Source organism: Camelina sativa, chromosome 5 (genome assembly GCF_030686135.1).
Source record: "Camelina sativa cultivar CO46 ecotype springtype chromosome 5, ASM3068613v1".
NCBI lineage: Eukaryota > Viridiplantae > Streptophyta > Magnoliopsida > Brassicales > Brassicaceae > Camelina > Camelina sativa.
Genome location: NC_141884.1, coordinates 37892465 through 37911343, shown reverse-complemented (window position 1 = coordinate 37911343; position 18879 = coordinate 37892465). Strand labels below are relative to the sequence as shown.

Here is an 18879-nt window from a genome sequence, read left to right as displayed (position 1 = left end):
AACTCACTCGATATCCAACCTATGTAGAATTTAACTAATGTTTTTCCTTTAAAAAGTTTCAAGATTCTATTATTCTATAGACTAGTTAATTTGCACATTACACACTTGACAAAAAAAAAATGTACATGATATTATTGGTTAATATAGTGGAAAACTGTTGTACCCTCGTAGGTAATGCGTAATGACTATTTTGTGCAGTGAACCATTCTCTAAAAGTCCAATAAAGATATATCAACTATTTTGTGGGATTAATTACAGAATAAGACATTTTTTCTAGTTTCTTATCAATTTAGGACTAGTCCGTGCTATCGAAACTAGGCATTTTCTCACAACGCAAATGATGATTTTACTCTTCAGAGCAATAGAGCTTCTTTTTCCTCGTAATCTTCTTCATTGATGTTCTTATTTGGTTCTTTACGATCTTCCCCTTTGCATAAAAAAAAAAAAAAATACATCTTCTCTAACGTCTGAGAAGTCGTCTTGTGAAATTTTCTCTTTGTTTGCCATTTGTGCAACGATTGATTATCGAGAGAGGGTTAACGGTTAAGATGGAGAAGGTTTAATATGTATTTTAGTATACGTAGTAATATTGCTTAAAATCAAATCTATGTTACTACAGAGTTAATAATACTTCGAAAAAAATCAAGGAGATAATGATGAATGAGGTACGTATAAATTGTCAATATTATCTCCTTCCTAGATTAATAAAATAAGCAAATTCAAGTTCTAAAACCATATAAATCGTTAATTAACTTAAAAAGGAATAAAATCAAATATTTACAATATTAACAAGAATGACTAATCAAAAATTAAAGCAGGTAGGGTTGTTCCCAAACTTAGTGGCCGTGGTCTCAGAACCCAACTCGAACCTCAACATGGTTTCATCGCACGCATAACTCATAACTCCTGTCGTCCTTAATCTATAATCCGTAATAAACAAGTGCGATCCAAACTTCACTTCCTTCTTGTCTTTGATATCTTTGATAACGTTTATGCCAACTAAACCCCCGATATCCTCTTCTACTGATACCCTAATTTGTTGAGCTGCGCCATATTCGAGATTGTACCTATATATTATATGCAAACAATTTCAGTCAGGATTAATTAAGAAAATAAAAATACAGTACTAAAAGGCTGAATCACAAAACTATATTTAACCTTTGTGCGGACGAGGTAACAAGAGCAATATTCTTGTAAAACAATGAAGTTTGAATTTTTCCTTGAGGACATATATAGTCGTCAGTAAGGTTACTAGGGACCCTTATCAAGCCCAACCAATTAACAAACACAAAATACCAGCAAACGATAATGAAAGTAGTACGGTCCAGAGATCTTCTGAATTGTATTCTTCTGGTTGTGTTCCTCGTGTGTCTCTCATTGTGTAACGATTGATTGAAGAGGAAGGGACAAGACGGAGAAGGTTTCATTAATTCTTCTTTCGTTTAGAGTTCTGATTTGTATATCTCTCTTAATATATTTACTAGGTAACAACCCACACTATGTGTAGTATAAAATAATTTTTAAATATTTTTATTGTAATTTTTATTTTCAAAATCTATAATATTTATTGGTAATTAGAATCTAAAATTTGTTTGTATTGTATATATATTTATATATATATATACATATTTTGTATAATAATAAAAATTTAACTCGTGAGAATTATTATAATATCAATATTATATTACCATATCATATGAACAAAGAGTTCTTAAAATTTATTTTAAAGATTTTATGAAAATGTAATTAAAGGATATAATTAAGTTAAAAAGAGAATATAAGAATTTAGTTTTGGGTGTTAATTATATTTTTATAAAACTGATATAAATATTATTAAAAACTAATGACAAATAGTATCTGGAGCTCTGTAAGTGCGACACGTCAGTATTTTGTGTGAGAATACTTCTCTTTTAATATATAAGGAATAGGTGGTGGTGAATATCTATAATCAAATAAAAAAGGAAAATAGACAAAGAAAAAACTGAGAATATAAGAAAAAAATAGAATAAAAAAAGAAAAGAAAAAGAACCATGAAAAAACAGTGAAGGTCTTAAAAAAGAGAAGTTACTACTAACACAAAACTGGGAATGTTTTTTTTTTTTGAAAAAAGGCTTTTTTTTTTTTTTTTGGTGAAGGTAACATAAACCATAGTCCATTGATTCTCTTGAACTTTTTGCCTAGGCTTGATTGGTCTTCGTTGTCGAATTCTGAGACTATATGACCTCGAAGTCATATCCTTGATATTTTTTTTATGCATTTAGTATGAAAGCCTTTTATCAAAAAAAAAAAAAGCTGGAGACCCTTATCAATAAATCCCAATTTGCACTGAGACGAGTTTTTGTAATATTACGCACTGTGAAATCCATAGAAGCTATTTCTATATTCGGCGCAAGCCGCGCCACGAGTTTTTTCTTGGTTCCCTAGCTAGACTTTAAACCGAAAATGTATTATAGTATAAAACTAAACCTTAAAACCGACATGCATAAAAAATTACGTGACATTCATTCTGTCATCGATATTGTCAATTTCTGTCTTCAATTTGGTGCTTTAGCTAATTAACAAATTAGCCATAAAATTTTAATAACATATCTTTGAGATTACCAAGGACGCATCTTTCAGACTAACAAGGACTTTTTGAGTGGAACGAGAAAGAGACTTGAAAAAATATTAGCTCTCGTTCTAACTTTGAAATTACAGATCTAATAAGTTCTCGTTCTTTTTTTTTTTTCAAACTAGAGATACTAGTTGCTCTTCTTCTTCTTTTGTTTAAGGCCATGGACAATGAGCAAGTGTCTGTGTCATTACCTTTGATCCACGAGCACCGTATGGTGACTTGGAATGATTTGCGGAGAGGTGATTGTTGTGAACGCTTCGAATTTGTCAGTGATGGCTACTACTGCAAAAGCTGTGATTTTTTCGCACACAAGAAATGTGCAGAGTCCTTTGAATCTATTGAACATCCATCTCACTCTAGTCATGCTCTTAATCTGTGTAATACAACTCACATATGTGACTTGTGTGAAAGGGCTATCCCCGGTCTAGGCTATCGTTGTGGGATTTGTAACTTCAACATTCATCTATGTTGTGCCACGTCCCCACTACCAGAAGTTATTGATGTTCCCGAATAGCATCACCACAAACTCACCTTTCTCAAGGAGCGAACCGTGTTTGATTGTGATGCATGTGGCAAGATTGGAGATGAGTTTCCTTACAAATGTCATGAATGTCATTTAACCTTCCATATCGATTGTGCATGGCATCCATCTGGAGAACACCAGTCAGAGGTAAACAACCCTTACCACTTATGGCATCCTCTTAAGCTCCTAACAGGTAACCCACCAGACTATTCTGATGGTAAATGTCGTCTTTGTGCAAGAAATATTGATAAGTTCTTTTATCATTGTTCTTTTTGTAACTTCACCTTGGATATGCGTTGTGTTTTAAACCCACCACCACAATCTCTTCTAGACTTGAAAGTTCATCATCACCAGCTAACCCTTCTCCCAAGACTTCGTTCTTTTACATGTAATGCTTGTGGGTTGAATGGAGATCGAAGCCCCTACATATGTGTTCAATGCGATTTCATGATCCATCAAGACTGTCTCACCCTTCCGCGCATCATAAACATTAATCGGCATGATCATCGTATTTCTCGCACTTCTATTCTTGGTGTTGTTAATTCTGTTTGTGGAGTTTGTCGCAAAAAGGTGGATTGGACTTGTGGGGGGTATTCTTGTCAGAAGTGTCCTCAATATGTCGTTCATTCAAACTGCGCTACTAGAAATGATATATGGAACGGGAAAGAACTCGAAGAAATACCTGAAGAAACAGAAGATATAGAGCCATATGTTGTAATAGATGACAAGACAATACAACATATCAGCCACAAAGAGCATTACCTAAGACTCAATGGTAAAGGTCTTATGTGGGAGGGAAACAAGCTTTGCAATGCATGCACGCATCCCATCTCTCTCCAATCCTTCTATGGTTGTATGGATTGTGAGTTCATTCTCCATAAGAGCTGCGCTCAAGCTCCTAGAAAGAAATGGCATATGTTACATAATGAACGGCTGACTTTAGTTACAAGCAAGGCCAACTCCTTTCATTGTAGTGCTTCTCAAAGAATGTCCAATGGTTTCATGTATCAGGATGGGTATAAGGAATTCGATGTCTGTTGTATTTCAGTTTCTGAGCCATTTGTCCATCCAAGTCATCCCCATCATGCCTTATATTACACTTCTCCACATGAAAGAGGACGATGCGATGGTTGCAACACGGAGACATTTGGTGTGCTAAGATGCATTGAAGATGGTTGTGAATTTACCTTGGACTTCAAATGCGCTACTTTACCACTAGTGGTAAAGCATAGAGTCGAGGCTCATCCTCTCTCACTATGCTATGGTGAAAAGGCGAGTGGTAAATATTGGTGTGACATTTGTGAGAAAGAAACCAATCCAAAGACATGATTCTACACGAGTACAGATCACCAAGCTAGTTTGCATATAAAGTGTGTGCTCGGAGATTTTGCACGGCTCATTCCAAGCGGCACAGTGGAACTTATGTATACATCATATGAGGTGGAGCTCAATAATAGTATGTCTCGCCCATTTTGCAGTTGGTGTAGGTCTCGCTGCATTCACCCTATCATCTTGAAGCTGCTTAGATACTCTATATACTACTATTGCTCTACTGGCTGCATTGGTCGTGAATTTGAAAATGCTCACTACGACTATAGATCATATGACGACGATGACTAGCGAGTGGAGTGAAGAAAGATTGCTAAAGCCCAAAAATGAAATGAAGTACGTACACCAAAGCCCTGATTTTGTTTTATTATTTCTTTTACAAGTTCATTTCTTTTCTTCGTTTATTTCCTTAATGTATTATTTATCTAAGAGACTTGCAATCTTAATTTGATATTACTGTATCTAGATGTTCCTAACGCTTTCCGTCTTTCCTTTACTACAAAATATTGGTTTACTAACAAGTGAAATTAATTATTGCCGATTAATATAACCAGCTGTATTTATCCAAGAGACGTGCAATCTTAATTTGATATTTTCTAAATCTTCTCAACGAAGAGATAGTATGACTTGTCTCTCCTAAAAGCTAGCAAACTCTCTCTCAAAATCAATACTGAATGTGTTATGTAAAGTCGTCCTAAATACATATACATGTAGAGGTCTAGATTTGCAAAGTATAGTGGCGAATATTAAGTGCTAAAACGGATATAAATTGTCAATTAACTTAAAGAACACAAAAAAAAAAAAAAAATTAAGAACTCAAAACTTAAAAAACACAGAAAAAAAAAAGAAAGTAAGATCAAATTATTTTCTTTCTTTATAGTCAGAAACTAGTGCATGTAGGGTTGTCCCCAAACGCAGTCGCTTTCGTCTCAGAACCTGGCTCGAACCGCAACGTGGTTTCACGACACACATATCTCAAAACTCCTTTTGTCTTTTCTCTACAATCTGTAAGGAACAATTGCGATCCGAACTTCACTTCTCTCTTGTCATTGATATCTTTTATAATGTTTTTGCCAATCAAACCACCAATATCTTCTTCAGAGATAGCTGCTGAAACCCTAAGCTGTTGAGGCGAGTTGGATTTGAGATCGTTATACCTATATTATATGCAACCGGTTAATTTCAAGCACAATAATAAACAACTTTTTTATATATAATACAAAGAAGATTGAATTATAAACTTGTATATAATACCTTTGTCTGGAGGAGGTAGCGAGGGTAATATCCTTGTAAAACAAGGAAGCTTGAATGTCTCCTTGAAGACATATAAAGTGATCAGGAAGGGTTCTAGGGACCCTTATCAATAAATCCCAATTTGCACTGAGACGAGTTTGTGTGATATTATGCACCGTGAAATCCATAGAAGCTATTTCAATATTCGGCACACGAGTTCCTAATGGTGCCGAAAGATAAGCAATCGTAACACAACTGAGCATGGTACAAGCAACACATATATGATGTAACACCCTGTCTCCTTTTGCTGTGCGTCCCATTATGTAAACACGACACGTTTGATTGATCAGAGAGGGAAAGAAGATGGAGAAGTTCTATATTCTAGTAGTTTGTATATTAAACGCGATCTATATCTTACTATTATATACTCCCTCCGTTTCAAAATATAAGATGTTTTAGAGAAGTTTGTTGTTTCATAATATAGGATGTTTTCAAGTTTCTATGCAACTTTAAGATTACTTTAGTATTTTATATTATGCAGTATTGTTTCTGATTGGTTGAATTTGTTAAAAGTAAATACTTCTTAATATGCGTGTTTTAGTTAAAACATCCTATATTTTGAAATGGAGGGAGTATATACAAGAGATTATAGTACAATTCCAAATAGGAGTCGGATACTACACTAAAGAGGAAAACAACTCCTCTTATGTTTGGGAAATTTTTTTTCATTCTTATGTGCTTAATGGGCTTAGAACGGTAACAATGGAATATAATTATAAGTAGAGAGACGAAAGGGTTTTTGTTAACCAAAAACAAAAGAGGTGAATTTTAAAGCTGCAACGAAATAAATCTATAAAAAAAAAAAAAAAAAAAAAAAAAAAAAAAAAACAGAACATAGCTTTCAGAATTTGTTTGTGAACCGGAACCACCACGTCCGTTGATTCTCAGATCATACATTAATGGGAACACAACACATAACACTGCAAATAGAGTCGCTTGATTCTTCTCAAAACCATTGGTAAGTCATTGTAACTCTTTGCTTATTGTGTACGTAAGAGAGTGAATAAAGTAATCTAAGAAAGACATCTCCAAAGCTTTTGACTCTGTGCAATGGTCTTTCTTGCTTAATACGCTACAGGCCTTGGGATTTCCTGGTACATTTGTTAACTGGATCCGCCTTTGTATCTCCACAGCCACCTTCTCAGTTCAGGTTAACGGTGAGCTCGCAGGGTTTTTCAGTAGTGCACGCGGTCTAAGGCAAGGTTGCTCCCTTTCACCATATCTATTTGTCCTCTGCATGAACGTCCTTTCCCATCTGATCAATAAGGCCGCAACCGAGGGTAAATTTGGCTATCATCCTCGATGTCATAATTTACTTCTCACCCATCTTTGCTTCGCAGACGACCTCATGGCTTTTGTGGAGGGTACTAAACGATCAGTAGAAGGAATCATAAAGATCTTTGATGAGTTCGCTTGTATTTCAGGACTGAAAATCAGTTTAGAAAAGTCCACTCTATTTATGGCTGAGATATCACCAGAGCTGCAGACGGAAATACAGTCAACTTTCCCATTTGAGATTGGCACTCTACCTGTTAGATATCTTGGACTGCCGCTTCTCACCAAAGCTATGTCCAGGGGTGACTATCAGCCACTTATTGATAAGATTCGAACGAGAATAAGCTCATGGACTGGTCGGTTCCTTTCTTATGGCGGTAGGCTTCAGCTCATCAAATCTGTCCTCCTCAGCATTACAAACTTCTGGTCCTCTGCTTTTCGGTTACCAAGCAGTTGTCTGAAGGAAATAAACAACTTGTGTTCCGCTTTCTTGTGGAGTGGTCCGGACTTGAAAACACACAATGCTAAAGTGGCTTGGGATGCTGTCTGCTTACCTTTCGGTGAGGGAGGTCTTGGCCTGCGACCACTAAAGGAGGTAAACACCGTTTGTGGCCTTAAACTTATTTGGAGATTGCTCTCTACGAATTCCCTATGGAGTCAGTGGGTGCATACTTATCTTATCCGGCAATCATCCTTTTGGGACGTCGGGGACTCGCCTCAGCGGGGTTCGTGGATGTGGCGGAAGTTGCTCAAACTACGAGGGTTAGCTAAGCAGTTTCACAGCAAAGACATCAAATGCGGTCGTACGACTTCGTTCTGGTATGACTGTTGGTCTCCAATGGGTAGGCTGCATGATTTGTTTGGTGACCGGGGTTTTATTGATCTTGGGATCTCAAAACAAGATACGGTTGAATCAGTTATGCTACACCACAGGGTGCGGCGGCATAGAGTTGACTCTCTCAACGCAGTGGAACGCCTCATTACCACTGTCACTGCTAAGAGGAAGCCGGATGCAGTTGATGTGCATTTTGTGGCGTCATAGAACTGGTCCAAAGAAAAAGTTCTCGACAAAAGACACCTGGCTCCAGTTGCGCATAACCACGCCTGTGCAACACTGGGCAGAGGGTGTTTGGTTTCCTCAAGCAACCCCAAAATATGCTTTTTTGACTTGGCTCGGCATGCTTAATAGACTCTCCACTGGAGACAGAATGTTGAAGTGGAACCAGTCTGTTGACTCCTCTTGCTCGTTCTGCTCGGCACCCTTGGAAACTCGATCTCACATCTTTTTCCAATGCTCTTACTCGCATCAGATTTGGCATGTGCTCACCTCGGGTTTCCTTGGGGTTCACTCAACATCTGATTGGGAATCCATTAAGACCCTCTCCTCGAACTCAACCCTTGACAACAATCTCCGGCTGTTACTACGATGTTCTCTTCAGGTTGCCCTCCACTCCATTTGGCTTGAACGCAATAATCGTCGCCATGGTGAATCCCCTGTACCTGCCACTACCCTGCTTCAACGGATTGATCGAACCATCAGAAACAAGCTTCTGCTCCTTCAAGATTCGGGAAACCGTTCATCTAGGGAGGCTCTCACCCTATGGTCCACCACTAGAATCTAATTAATGTATGCTTTTCAACAAAGCTTAAACCCAGCTTACATTTGATGTAAAGAGAAAACGGTTTTTTTGATAAATAAAATTTTACATTCATTCAAAAAAAAAAAAAAAAGTAATCTAAGAAAGGAAGATACATTTGAAAGTTCCTAGAGGATACTTAATATAGAAAGAATGGTTCAATGGCAAATCGAAATTTTATACTATTTTATAAAGCAATACCTTTGACTCTTTGCACTTCCTTTCAGTGTTTCTGGTTCAATGATATTAAATAGCATGATTTGACTATTCCATGTTCAACCTTATTGAATTCTTCTTCTATGTATTTAACTCACCTGCTAGAATTTTTTGTTTGGTAATTGGCATTGAACATTTTGGTTGTGTTATCAAAATCAATCAATCATGTTTCAGCTACTCATGATGTGCTGCTGCTGTTCTTCTTCCCCAAGAACGTAGTATGTCAGGGTTCAGACCCAAACTGGTGGAGGTTTCGACTTCAACGGATTCCTATATGCTGCTGGATCGGCCAATCTAAACAGCAACGGCCTGTTCAGACTTACCAATTCTACAACACAAACAGCTGGTCAAGTTTTCTACAATTTTCCATTTCGATTCAAGGACAGTGTAAATGGTACCGTCTACTCTTTCTCCACCACTTTTGTCTTTGCTATAGTTTCACATTATGGAGTAGTTAATGGCCATGGATTGGCCTTTGTCCTTTCTCCTACGAAAGGTTTGCCCAATGCTGATCCCACTCAATACCTAGGGCTTTTCAACGTAAGCAGCATAGGAGATCCAAAAAATCATATAGTAGCGGTTGAGCTCGATACCGTCCAGAGCGCTGAATTTGATGACATAAATGCCAACCATGTTGGTATTGACATAAATAGCGTAGTTTCAGATAAATCTACTTCAGCAGGTTATTACAAGGATGATGGTACATTTATAGATCTCTTGCTTGCGAGTGGAGACCCTATGCAAGTGTGGATTGAATATGATAGCAAACGGAGACAGCTTAATGTCACACTTCATCCTATTCGTGTCCCTAAGCCAAAAGTTCCACTTCTTTCTCTGCAAAAAGATCTTTCTCCCTTTTTGCTTGAGTATATGTATGTTGGCTTCTCTTCATCCACGGGTACACTAACTGCATCTCACTATATATTGGGTTGGACGTTCAAGATGAATGGGACGGCTCCGGTTATAGACCTTTCTCGCCTGCCAAAGGTTCCTCGTTTTAATCAGCCATGGATCCAGAGTCCGAAGGGGGTTTTAACAATCAGTTTGACTGTATCAGGTGTCATCTTATTCATCATCTTGAGTCTCAGCTTATGGCTTTTCCTGAAAAGGAAGAAGCTACTAGAAGTTCTTGAAGATTGGGAGGTACAGTTTGGTCCTCATAGGTTTGCTTTTAAAGATCTACACACTGCAACAAGGGGTTTCAAGGATACTGAGATTCTCGGTAAAGGAGGATTTGGGAAAGTATATAAGGGTACTTTACCAGTCTCTAACATTGACATCGCAGTGAAGATGGTTTCTCATGACTCAAGACAGGGAATGAGGGAATTTATTGCTGAGATCGCAACCATTGGGCGACTGAGACATCCTAACTTAGTTCGGCTCCAGGGCTACTGCAGACACAAAGGTGAACTCTACTTGGTGTATGATTGTATGCCAAAAGGAAGCCTTGATAAGTTCCTCTACCACCAACAGATGGTGAGTCTTGATTGGTCACAGAGGTTCAGTATCATTAAAGACGTAGCTTTTGGGCTTTGTTATTTGCACCAGCAATGGGCGCAGGTGATTATCCACAGGGATATTAAACCAGCTAATATCCTTCTTGACGCTAATATGAAGGCAAAACTTGGTGACTTTGGTCTCGCAAAGCTTTGTGATCACGGGATTGATCCTCAAACCTCTCATGTGGCAGGTACCTTCTTCTGTTTTTCTATTTCTGTTGGAGACTTAGTCTCAAAAAATGATCTTTCATTCACTATGTTGTTACTTCGAAGGTACACTTGGGTATATAGCACCTGAGCTCTCAAGAACAGGAAAGGCAAGTACAAGTTCAGATGTATTTGCACTCGGTGTAGTGATGCTAGAGATTGCTTGCGGGAGAAAACCTATATTGCCACGAGCATCGCAAAGCGAGATGGTACTTACTGATTGGGTGCTAGAGTGTTGGGAGAATGGAGATATCATGCAGGTTCTTGATCATAAGATTGGAGATGAGTATGTTGAGGAGCAAGCAGCACTTGTTCTGAAACTCGGCTTATTCTGTTCACATCCGGTAGCAGCCATGAGACCAAACATGTTCAGCGTCGTTAAATTCTTGGACAGTGTGGCTCAGCTTCCTGATAACTTACTTGACATTGTCCAAGCTGGAGAAGTTTATCCAGGTCTTGAAATCTCAGGTGAAGAAGCTGATTCTCCTGAGTCCAGTTCCATTGCTCCCTTGACCTTCACTGAATCTTTCGTCTCTCATGGACGTTAAAAGAAACCCATATGGTCTCGTAGGTTCTTGATTTATCTTGAAAATGTAAGTCTTATAATAAGTTTGCAAGTGTGTAATAAGAATATATACAAAAAAAAAAGCACTTTCAGGAAAGAAAATATGATTGGTATTCAAGTATGTTAATAACATCATCCTCACGTTTATTATCTATAGACTCTATACAAATACATTGACAGAAGACTGTTTAATACTTTTTACTCACATAACTAATACTGGAATCCTGGTGGCTTCTCTATATCACAAACATCATTGACTCTTTACCTCTTGAGTGTTACCTGAAAGTTTGGAGATATTCAATCTTTTTACTGGAAATGTTGGTGGATCCCTTGGCTTTGCACTTCAGCCTCAGTGCCATGGAACCCTCCAGGATATCAGACAACGCTCAGCAGTAACAGAATAAGGTTCTTGAAATGAGGACTGCCACATCATAGTACTTTGTGTAAAGAGTCTTTTGGGAAGAGTCCTTGTTTGGATTTTGCTTTAGGATCTAGACTTTGTCTCCGAGTTTTCGAATTGGTTGCTTCTGCCTGATATTAGACAGTAATGCCCAGAGATCATACACAGCAGTAATAATGAAAAGTACTGCAACAAGGTTTTCTTTTGAGGCTTTAAAAAATAGAAACTTCCTCATGAGTTATACCTTTGGTTTGGCCTGTAAGCGTATCTTCTCTACAGATCTTGCGTTAAACCTGGAAGGCTGGATTTGAAGAAGAAAATATTAGCTATCCAGGAATTGTTAAACCGTCAGTGTTATTATATCAGAGTAAAAAGGTGGAGACAGTTTGGTTTTGGTTATCAAACATATTACCTCCTTCTGTTTCTCTGTTGTCCCGTTGCTTTTTGATACAAAAGATGAAGAACGGTGAGAGTTGGAACCTTTTCTCTCTGTGCCATCTGATTTTGCAAGTCTGTATCAAGACAAGAACAGAAATTTAGGACTCAAAACAAGACATTATGAGTAATAGAAAAAATCTAGATGGTGATGCATGAGCAAAGTGAGTTTCAATACCTGCTATTTTTCTGACTAGTAGTACCTATCCTTGAAACATCTGTCGCCTTTGCAGGAACCTGGTTTAAACATTGGCAGCATTAATCGACGTTTAGTTAGTAACTAACAGAATATTTATCACTTAGTGAACCACTATTAGACTATACCTGCTTTGGAGATGAATTTTGCCCATCACCAGAAGGTTTCAATTGATCGAAACTCTTCTGAAAAGTCTTAAATGCACGTCTAACAATGTCCTTATCTCCCATTCGTTCCATGATCAAGGATTTTCTTGTTGTTGCAATGACAGTAGGATCAGAGCCTGGCTGATCCAGATTGAGAGAAATGGGCAATGACTTTGTAGCGGTGTGTTTCTTTCTCGGTAGAGTCGATACAGTTTCCTTCTTTACTGAAGAGCGAGAAGTAGATATTGAACTGATTGTCGAAACTGGCTTGGAAACTCTTGGAGTTGAAAACGCTGAAGCCTTTAAGACAGGTGATGCTGCTTTATTTGCTTCCTTTGTCATGCTTTTCTCCTTGCTTGGTTGAGTTTTCCTAGTGGTTACAACCTTGCTCGTTCCCGGTTTCTTAGTCACCTGACTAGGCTGTAAGACACAGGACACAGTTATATGAAGAAAATATGAGAAATCACACATTCAACTATCTAAGAGAGCTTATAGTATTTACCTTAGGAGAGCTTCTCATATGGTTTGTTTGCACATTTTTATCCGTCTTCTTGATTAGATTCTGATCTTTCTGTTTCTTTCTCTCCTTCATTGGCGTTTTCTTCATTTCATTCTTTTCATGTGTATCCTTTGATGAAACATCTTCTTTCACTTCTTCTTTTACATCTTCCTTCATACAAACAACTACTTCTGGTTTCTCTTTATCATCCACTTGGACAATCTCTTCAAGTTTCTCCAAGTTCAAGGTATTCAGATCGTCCCCTGCATCAGCCAAGCTTGGACATTCCTCGGAGTCCATAATTTCTTCAAGAGGCTCATGGTCATGGATACATGTTTCATTCACCTCAGTGGCAATGCTGGCAACAAGCTTATCTTTTTCTGAAATACTTTCGCCGTTAGATTCATAACAAGCACTAGACTCGTTCATCAATGACTCCTCATTGTCACTATCATATGTTTTTCCCCGGTTCTGATTCTGAACACTCGGCCTGAATGATGCATTCCTTTCCAATAGTTTCTCCTGCTCCATGATTATATCAGCTCTCCTCTCAGCAATCTTCTTGTAATGTGATTCGAAATAAGCCTTCTTCTGAGCTACTGATCCAGCAGTTGCACACTTCTCCACTTCTTCCAAGTACTTATTGGGAGAAAAAGATGAAAATTTCTCCCATGACAGTGAATCATTCTCAAACTTACCAAACGAAACCGACACTTGCAGTTTTTGATTCGATGATGTCGCTGTCATAATCTGTTTTCCATTTAGAAACAAGTTATTTTAAACACTAACTAACCATGGCAAATCAAGAACCACACAATTACATAACAGATCATCATAGGACATTAACAGTAATGTCAATAAACTTATTTCACAATCAAAGCATAAATTTTAAAAAACAACACAGCAAATCAAGTTGACATAGTCAAATGGGTATTACCTTATCTTCACCATTAGCAGTACCAACTTCCATATCTATCATTAATGCTCACCAGCAAGAATCCTAATCCACACAAAACACAAGAAACTCTTATCACTTTCAAACTTGAACAAGCTAAGAAACAAAACGGCTTCAACTTGGAAAACAATACCAAACTGTACATCTAATAATTGCGGGTTCACTGTACACTCTAATGCAAATAGCAGAAGAATTGTAGGAAACAAAGGCAAGAAAAGAGGAAACACATATAGTTTTAATCTTGTTTAAGTAATTGATAGACACTTTCAGTTTCAGCTTGTTTTATAATCTTTATCACAGAATCGTCGAAAACCCTCTTTGGTGAGCAAACTCAGATTCTCTCTGATTGAGTAAGCTTCAATAATTATATAAGCAAAGAATAGAACCAAACCCTTGTCAATGATTGACACTAAGCAGAGAAACGTTATCATTTACAATCCAAAAAGAAAAACAAAACAAAAAAAAAAAGCTTACCTGAAAAAAGTAAAGATAGCCCACAAAAATTGTGTCAATTCCAAAATAGTGTAAAACACTTGTAAAAGCAAAGATTTTCACCAAATACCTTTTCAAAGTTGGAAACTTTGGGAGAAAATAAAAAAACAAAAGAAGAAGACGAAGTGAAAGAAGAAGAGATTAGAGATCAGACAGAAGGATGGAGCAATGAAGACAAGAGGAAGTGGGACCTTTGTCGGAAGCTAAGTAAACTAAGAAGTGTTTAGAAGTGAGAACTTATGACCGAACCAAAAGGGATATATAAGATACAAGTACTTTTCTGACTATTAAGCGGACGACAAAAAGAGTTTTATTAACTATGTTAACTTACTAGTTTTGGTAACAATCATAGTCAAATAGTTTGGTAATAAGGTTCTCACGTTCTTTATAATTGTGAAAACCAACCAAGCACAAAACTATACCTATAAATGAAGGGGTCGCTATTTTAGAATGTGATTCCACAGTTTAATCATCGTTTGTAGCGCAAATCATTTTATTTCAAAATCTCAAAACATAACAAAAAGTTGGTTTTTAGTAGAGGAGTAAAGTTATGCTTTTGAGTTTTGAGTCTTTTGACTATTCTATATTTCAAAAGTAGCGATCAAAATCAATATTCTATATTCGTCCTTTCGCAATGCCTTTTGACTATTCTATTTAAAGAACTGTTAGTTGTTACTTGTTGCTAGTCGATCATAATCAATATACTGATTAATGTAGCACTTAATCAATGTTATCATCCCTACCTATCTATGTCTCCCGTTTAATGGTGATGACCGAACGGAGTAAGTGGTCCGGAGTAGTCGTGGAAACTCATTTCAAAAGGCATTGAGAAAGGACGAACATATAATACTACTTCACAGCCCAGCCCACTCATAACCCAAATCTTTCATCTGTTTTTTAAGATGAGTTCTATTTGTGAAGTATGACAAATGTTGACTATCATGGAGTAAGACTTAAAGATATGACAATTGTGTGTACAGTTTGAAAACTTATACTTCCGAGGAGCCAAGCCTTTAATGGTCTAATAAAAGATCATTCTTCTACTGTTCTTCTTCACTTATTTTCACTCTGCTTCATTACTGTGGACAGATTCAATCAACTAACACTTTTCTTTACCTTAGCAAGTAACCATTCTACAATGACAAAGCTTAACAAAATTGGACTTTTATTTCATGCTAAAACAACACTTGCTACATATTCTTGAAAAGTCTCTCAACACAGACAATTGAGATCATCATAACCATTTAAGGGTAAAAGAACATAACAAAATACAATTCCAAAGAAAAAATTCTCCTATAGAGCTAGTCCTCATCAATGGCTTCTACAAACTCTTGTCTCTCAACTAGTCAATTTTTACACCACCAACAGTCCCAAAAAATATATTTCTCAACTCAACAACTACAAAAAAAAAAAAAAAAAAACAAGTAAAAGAATGTTGTTTTGACTTACACACACTCTCTTCACAAAAAGCTTGAATCTTCTGTTAACTCTGACAAAGAAGAGAACCCAAGTAAAGCCTGATCTTTAGCTCTCTCAATCTTATGCTCATATAAATCATACGGTTCCCATAGATGATCTAACGGACAAGGTCTCTTCTCATCAAGCCTCACCCACGGCTTACCTTTACCACTCCAATGCAACAAACTCACTGGACCTTTATGCAAAGACCTACAGCTTCCTCTAACATTGTCTCCTCCTAAACCATGTTGGTTCCACCTATGATCAATTGCTTCAACGTTCCCTGCAAAGACTAGTAGAAACGGAGGCAACGAACCCAAATCGTAGATTCTCTTCTTCTTCTGTATTTGCATCCAAGTTTCAAGCTTTTCTCTGTAGTTACCTTCTCTCCATCTCACAAGATCCATCACCATCACACCCGTGTTGAAATAACAAGGCTTTCGACCCGAGAAGAACCCGGGTAAAGCCGGGTCGGACCAGAACCCTGAAGTGAAGTACTTTGTGAAGTTAGCGTGACAATACTCCGGAGCTCCGATGATTCGCGACCCTGTTAGAGTCGTGTTCCAAAGCTTCGTGATATCGTCGACGACGATGATGTCCGAGTCGAGGTAAATGACTCGGTCGACGCATCGATCTAGTATGTCTCCGAGGTAGTTCCGAGCGTAGTTCAACGGGTTCTCAAGGGCTTGTCGGATCGAAGAAGAGATGAGGTTGATCACCGTGTCTTCCCGAAAAATGTAGACTTTGAAGTTAAGCGACGGAAACGTAGATCGGACGAGTTGACTCAAAACGCGTGGACTCGCCGGGTCAAACTCGGCAGCGATGAGATGGAAGAAAACGCTCTCTGGACACGACGCGTGGCGGAGCATTGAATGAACGGCTGCGATTGAGCCACGCAGGTACTCTGAGTCGAGCGTCATAGCTACGTGAACTAACGAAGCGTCGCAAGACGACACGAAGTTCTCTCTGTTTGACGATTGAGACGCGCACTCCTTGCCGTTTCTGTACTCGGGAGCTTCTACGAACGGACCAAAATCAAATCCGTTCCCCACGGCGGCGGAAACGGCGGAGATTCTCCCCGGAATCATCCGTATTCCGACGGCGAACTGTGGAATGAACAACAAGAACACGACAAACGCTAAAACCGCGGATTTCATCGGAAAACGCAACCGCATTTTTCAGAAAACGCGTTTTTATTTTTACTACAATGGAGTAAAGATCTGTGCTTTATACCGCTACTGTTATAGCATTTTCAAGAACTGTGAAGCTTCTTGAGATATAAATTACTCCAAAGAGTTCCAAAGAAGATGAAGAAGAAGAAGCCAAGTCTCTCTCTTTATTTTGGCTTTAAGAGGAGAGATTTGGTTGACACGCGTTATGAAAGCGCGTGGAAGTGGTGTTTGGTTTTAGTCGTTAAATTTTACTCGTTTAGTGGTAAAGTGTGTGTTAATTGAGATCAATCCCAACGTAATTACCTATTCTAACTGATGGGATTAAAAATATTTTGGTAATTACAAATTATCGTCTGTGTGTTGGTGTACCGTAAGAGTGAAAGAAATTTAATGTTGGGGAGTTTTTGGAACTCGTGTTCGGTCTGTGCCAGCTGTGAACTCGATGGAACCAGCTGGATGATTGATTGTCTTAAAAGCTCTAGCCTATATGGGTTCGATATACGGCTGAGATGTGACGATGAGAAGTCTTTTGATTGGTTTGATGATCAAACCCAAACTTTCTCACGTGCGCCCGCACGCTTGTTTTCTGAGCTGTAAAATATGTATCTTGACGGTAAAATGTGATTGGTAAGTAACAACGCATAGAATAATTCCAAATAATGTTCTGGACCAATAAAATAAATTAAAAATATTTACAGAGTTTACTAAAAATAATATATTTTGTATACGTAAACAAATTTAAAAAAACAAGTAAAATTAAGATTTCCAGATTCGAAATTCTAACAGATTAAAGTTTATCTAAATATTGGAAGAAAGTGAATCTAAAGAGTATTTTTTATGTTTCAACATTATTGTTGTTGGAATAACGAGTAAGGAGCGTGTCTCACTTCGAATATTCTTGTTTTTTTCTTTTTTTTTTTTGACAACAATGGAAACGATTAACTCGAACGAGCCAATTGGGAGGGAAAACGTTTACAAAGGTAATAGCATGCGGTTGGATACGAACTTGTCGTGCCAAGCAATCCGCAAATTCATTGTCCTTCCTAGAGATCAGGGTCAAAGAGAAACTCGAGAATTCTGCTATGTCCACCTTGATGTCTTCGAGATAAACTGAGTAGGCTGGCCAGTCAGAGGGAGAAAACACTATCTTCACTAAATCTAAACAGTCTATATATTCGAGAATATTTTCGTTATGTAGTGCCATTTAATAAATGTTTTTTTTTTCCTATCTTGTCAACGTTTCCTAATGCCACTCAATAAAATTATCGCAATACATTGTTACATTCATTTTGTTTTATAGGTACAACGAAAAATTCATTTCGTTAGTGCTGCCGTATAATCATTTGATGCGAATATAAAACTATGAACTACTATCAAATTAGACATGTGTTAGTGTAAGTTAACTAATGGTAGGTTTTCAACTAGTCTATCGACTACGGACTACCAAGTACCAAATATTGTGGTCACAAAAGAATAAAGAACCAACCTTCTTATGATTACTTTGAGTTCTTTGAATTTTATTACTATTAGCACTACAATTTGTCTGCCATGTTCATGCAAAGAAAAAAAAAAACCAACCACACAAATAGAAACACTAAACTTCGTGGCGAGAAGCTCAATCAAGCATAAACACTTCCCATCTGCTTTTTTTTTTTTAATTTAATTTCTTATACAATTATCATTAACAAAGACTGATATTGGTAGTAGTAGTAGTATTGGATACGAACGAAGAAAGCAAAATAAATTGAGTTAGGTGGTTAGTGGTAGAACAATGATGTCGTTATGGATACGGACGGAGAAGGTAAAGATATAGATGCTTTTTCTCTTTATTTTGCTGTTCTATTTTTTTGGGTATTATAAAAGCGTTGTTTGGTGTGTGACAGTTTATGATTTATTACTAATTTCAAAATTTGATGCCTTTGCGTGGCGAATACAACACGGGTTCATTGAGATTTTTGTCTCACCTCT

The 18879-nt window shown here is 37.5% G+C and overlaps 5 protein-coding genes and 2 pseudogenes across 8 annotated transcripts; 3 read left to right on the top strand and 4 right to left on the bottom strand.

Annotated features, from left to right (window-relative positions):
* Positions 1-802: 802 nt before the first annotated feature.
* Positions 803-1378, bottom strand: LOC104789753 (uncharacterized). Its single transcript, XM_087512753.1, has 2 exons — positions 1305-1378; positions 803-1067 (listed from the first exon to the last, which is right to left on the bottom strand). Exons 1-2 carry the CDS (start codon positions 1376-1378, stop codon positions 803-805), a joined length of 339 nt encoding a protein of 112 aa, XP_087368879.1.
* Positions 1379-2620: 1242 nt separating this feature from the next.
* Positions 2621-4919, top strand: LOC104788100 (uncharacterized; annotated as a pseudogene).
* Positions 4920-5346: 427 nt separating this feature from the next.
* LOC104789752 (uncharacterized) lies at positions 5347-6019 on the bottom strand. The gene is made up of 2 exons (XM_010515399.1): positions 5721-6019; positions 5347-5623 (listed from the first exon to the last, which is right to left on the bottom strand). The coding sequence occupies exons 1-2, from the start codon at positions 6017-6019 to the stop codon at positions 5347-5349; spliced, it is 576 nt and encodes a 191-aa protein (XP_010513701.1).
* A 2223-nt stretch (positions 6020-8242) lies between these two features.
* Positions 8243-8656, top strand: LOC147944875 (uncharacterized). Its single transcript, XM_087512752.1, has one exon. It carries the CDS (start codon positions 8243-8245, stop codon positions 8654-8656), a length of 414 nt encoding a protein of 137 aa, XP_087368878.1.
* A 344-nt stretch (positions 8657-9000) lies between these two features.
* Positions 9001-11310, top strand: LOC147944874 (putative L-type lectin-domain containing receptor kinase V.1). The gene is made up of 2 exons (XM_019245427.2): positions 9001-10577; positions 10660-11310. Exons 1-2 carry the CDS (start codon positions 9626-9628, stop codon positions 11139-11141), a joined length of 1434 nt encoding a protein of 477 aa, XP_019100972.2. The 5' UTR covers positions 9001-9625; the 3' UTR covers positions 11142-11310.
* Positions 11246-14512, bottom strand: LOC104788099 (uncharacterized). 3 transcript variants are annotated; one of them, XM_010513781.3, is made up of 8 exons: positions 14264-14512; positions 13772-13834; positions 12838-13584; positions 12318-12755; positions 12172-12230; positions 11971-12070; positions 11803-11859; positions 11246-11689 (listed from the first exon to the last, which is right to left on the bottom strand). In XM_010513781.3, exons 2-8 carry the CDS (start codon positions 13811-13813, stop codon positions 11588-11590), a joined length of 1545 nt encoding a protein of 514 aa, XP_010512083.2. In that variant the 5' UTR covers positions 13814-13834; positions 14264-14512; the 3' UTR covers positions 11246-11587. The 3 variants fall into 3 exon arrangements, with proteins under 3 accessions (XP_010512083.2, XP_010512087.2, XP_010512084.2); XM_010513785.3 differs by having other exon boundaries at positions 14352-14512; XM_010513782.3 differs by lacking the exon at positions 14264-14512 and adding an exon at positions 13933-14261.
* A 917-nt stretch (positions 14513-15429) lies between these two features.
* On the bottom strand, positions 15430-17316 carry LOC147944873 (putative galacturonosyltransferase-like 9 pseudogene; annotated as a pseudogene). The gene has a single exon (XR_015557882.1). The product of XR_015557882.1 is annotated as a putative galacturonosyltransferase-like 9 pseudogene (transcript).
* Between the last annotated feature and the right edge of the window lie 1563 nt (positions 17317-18879).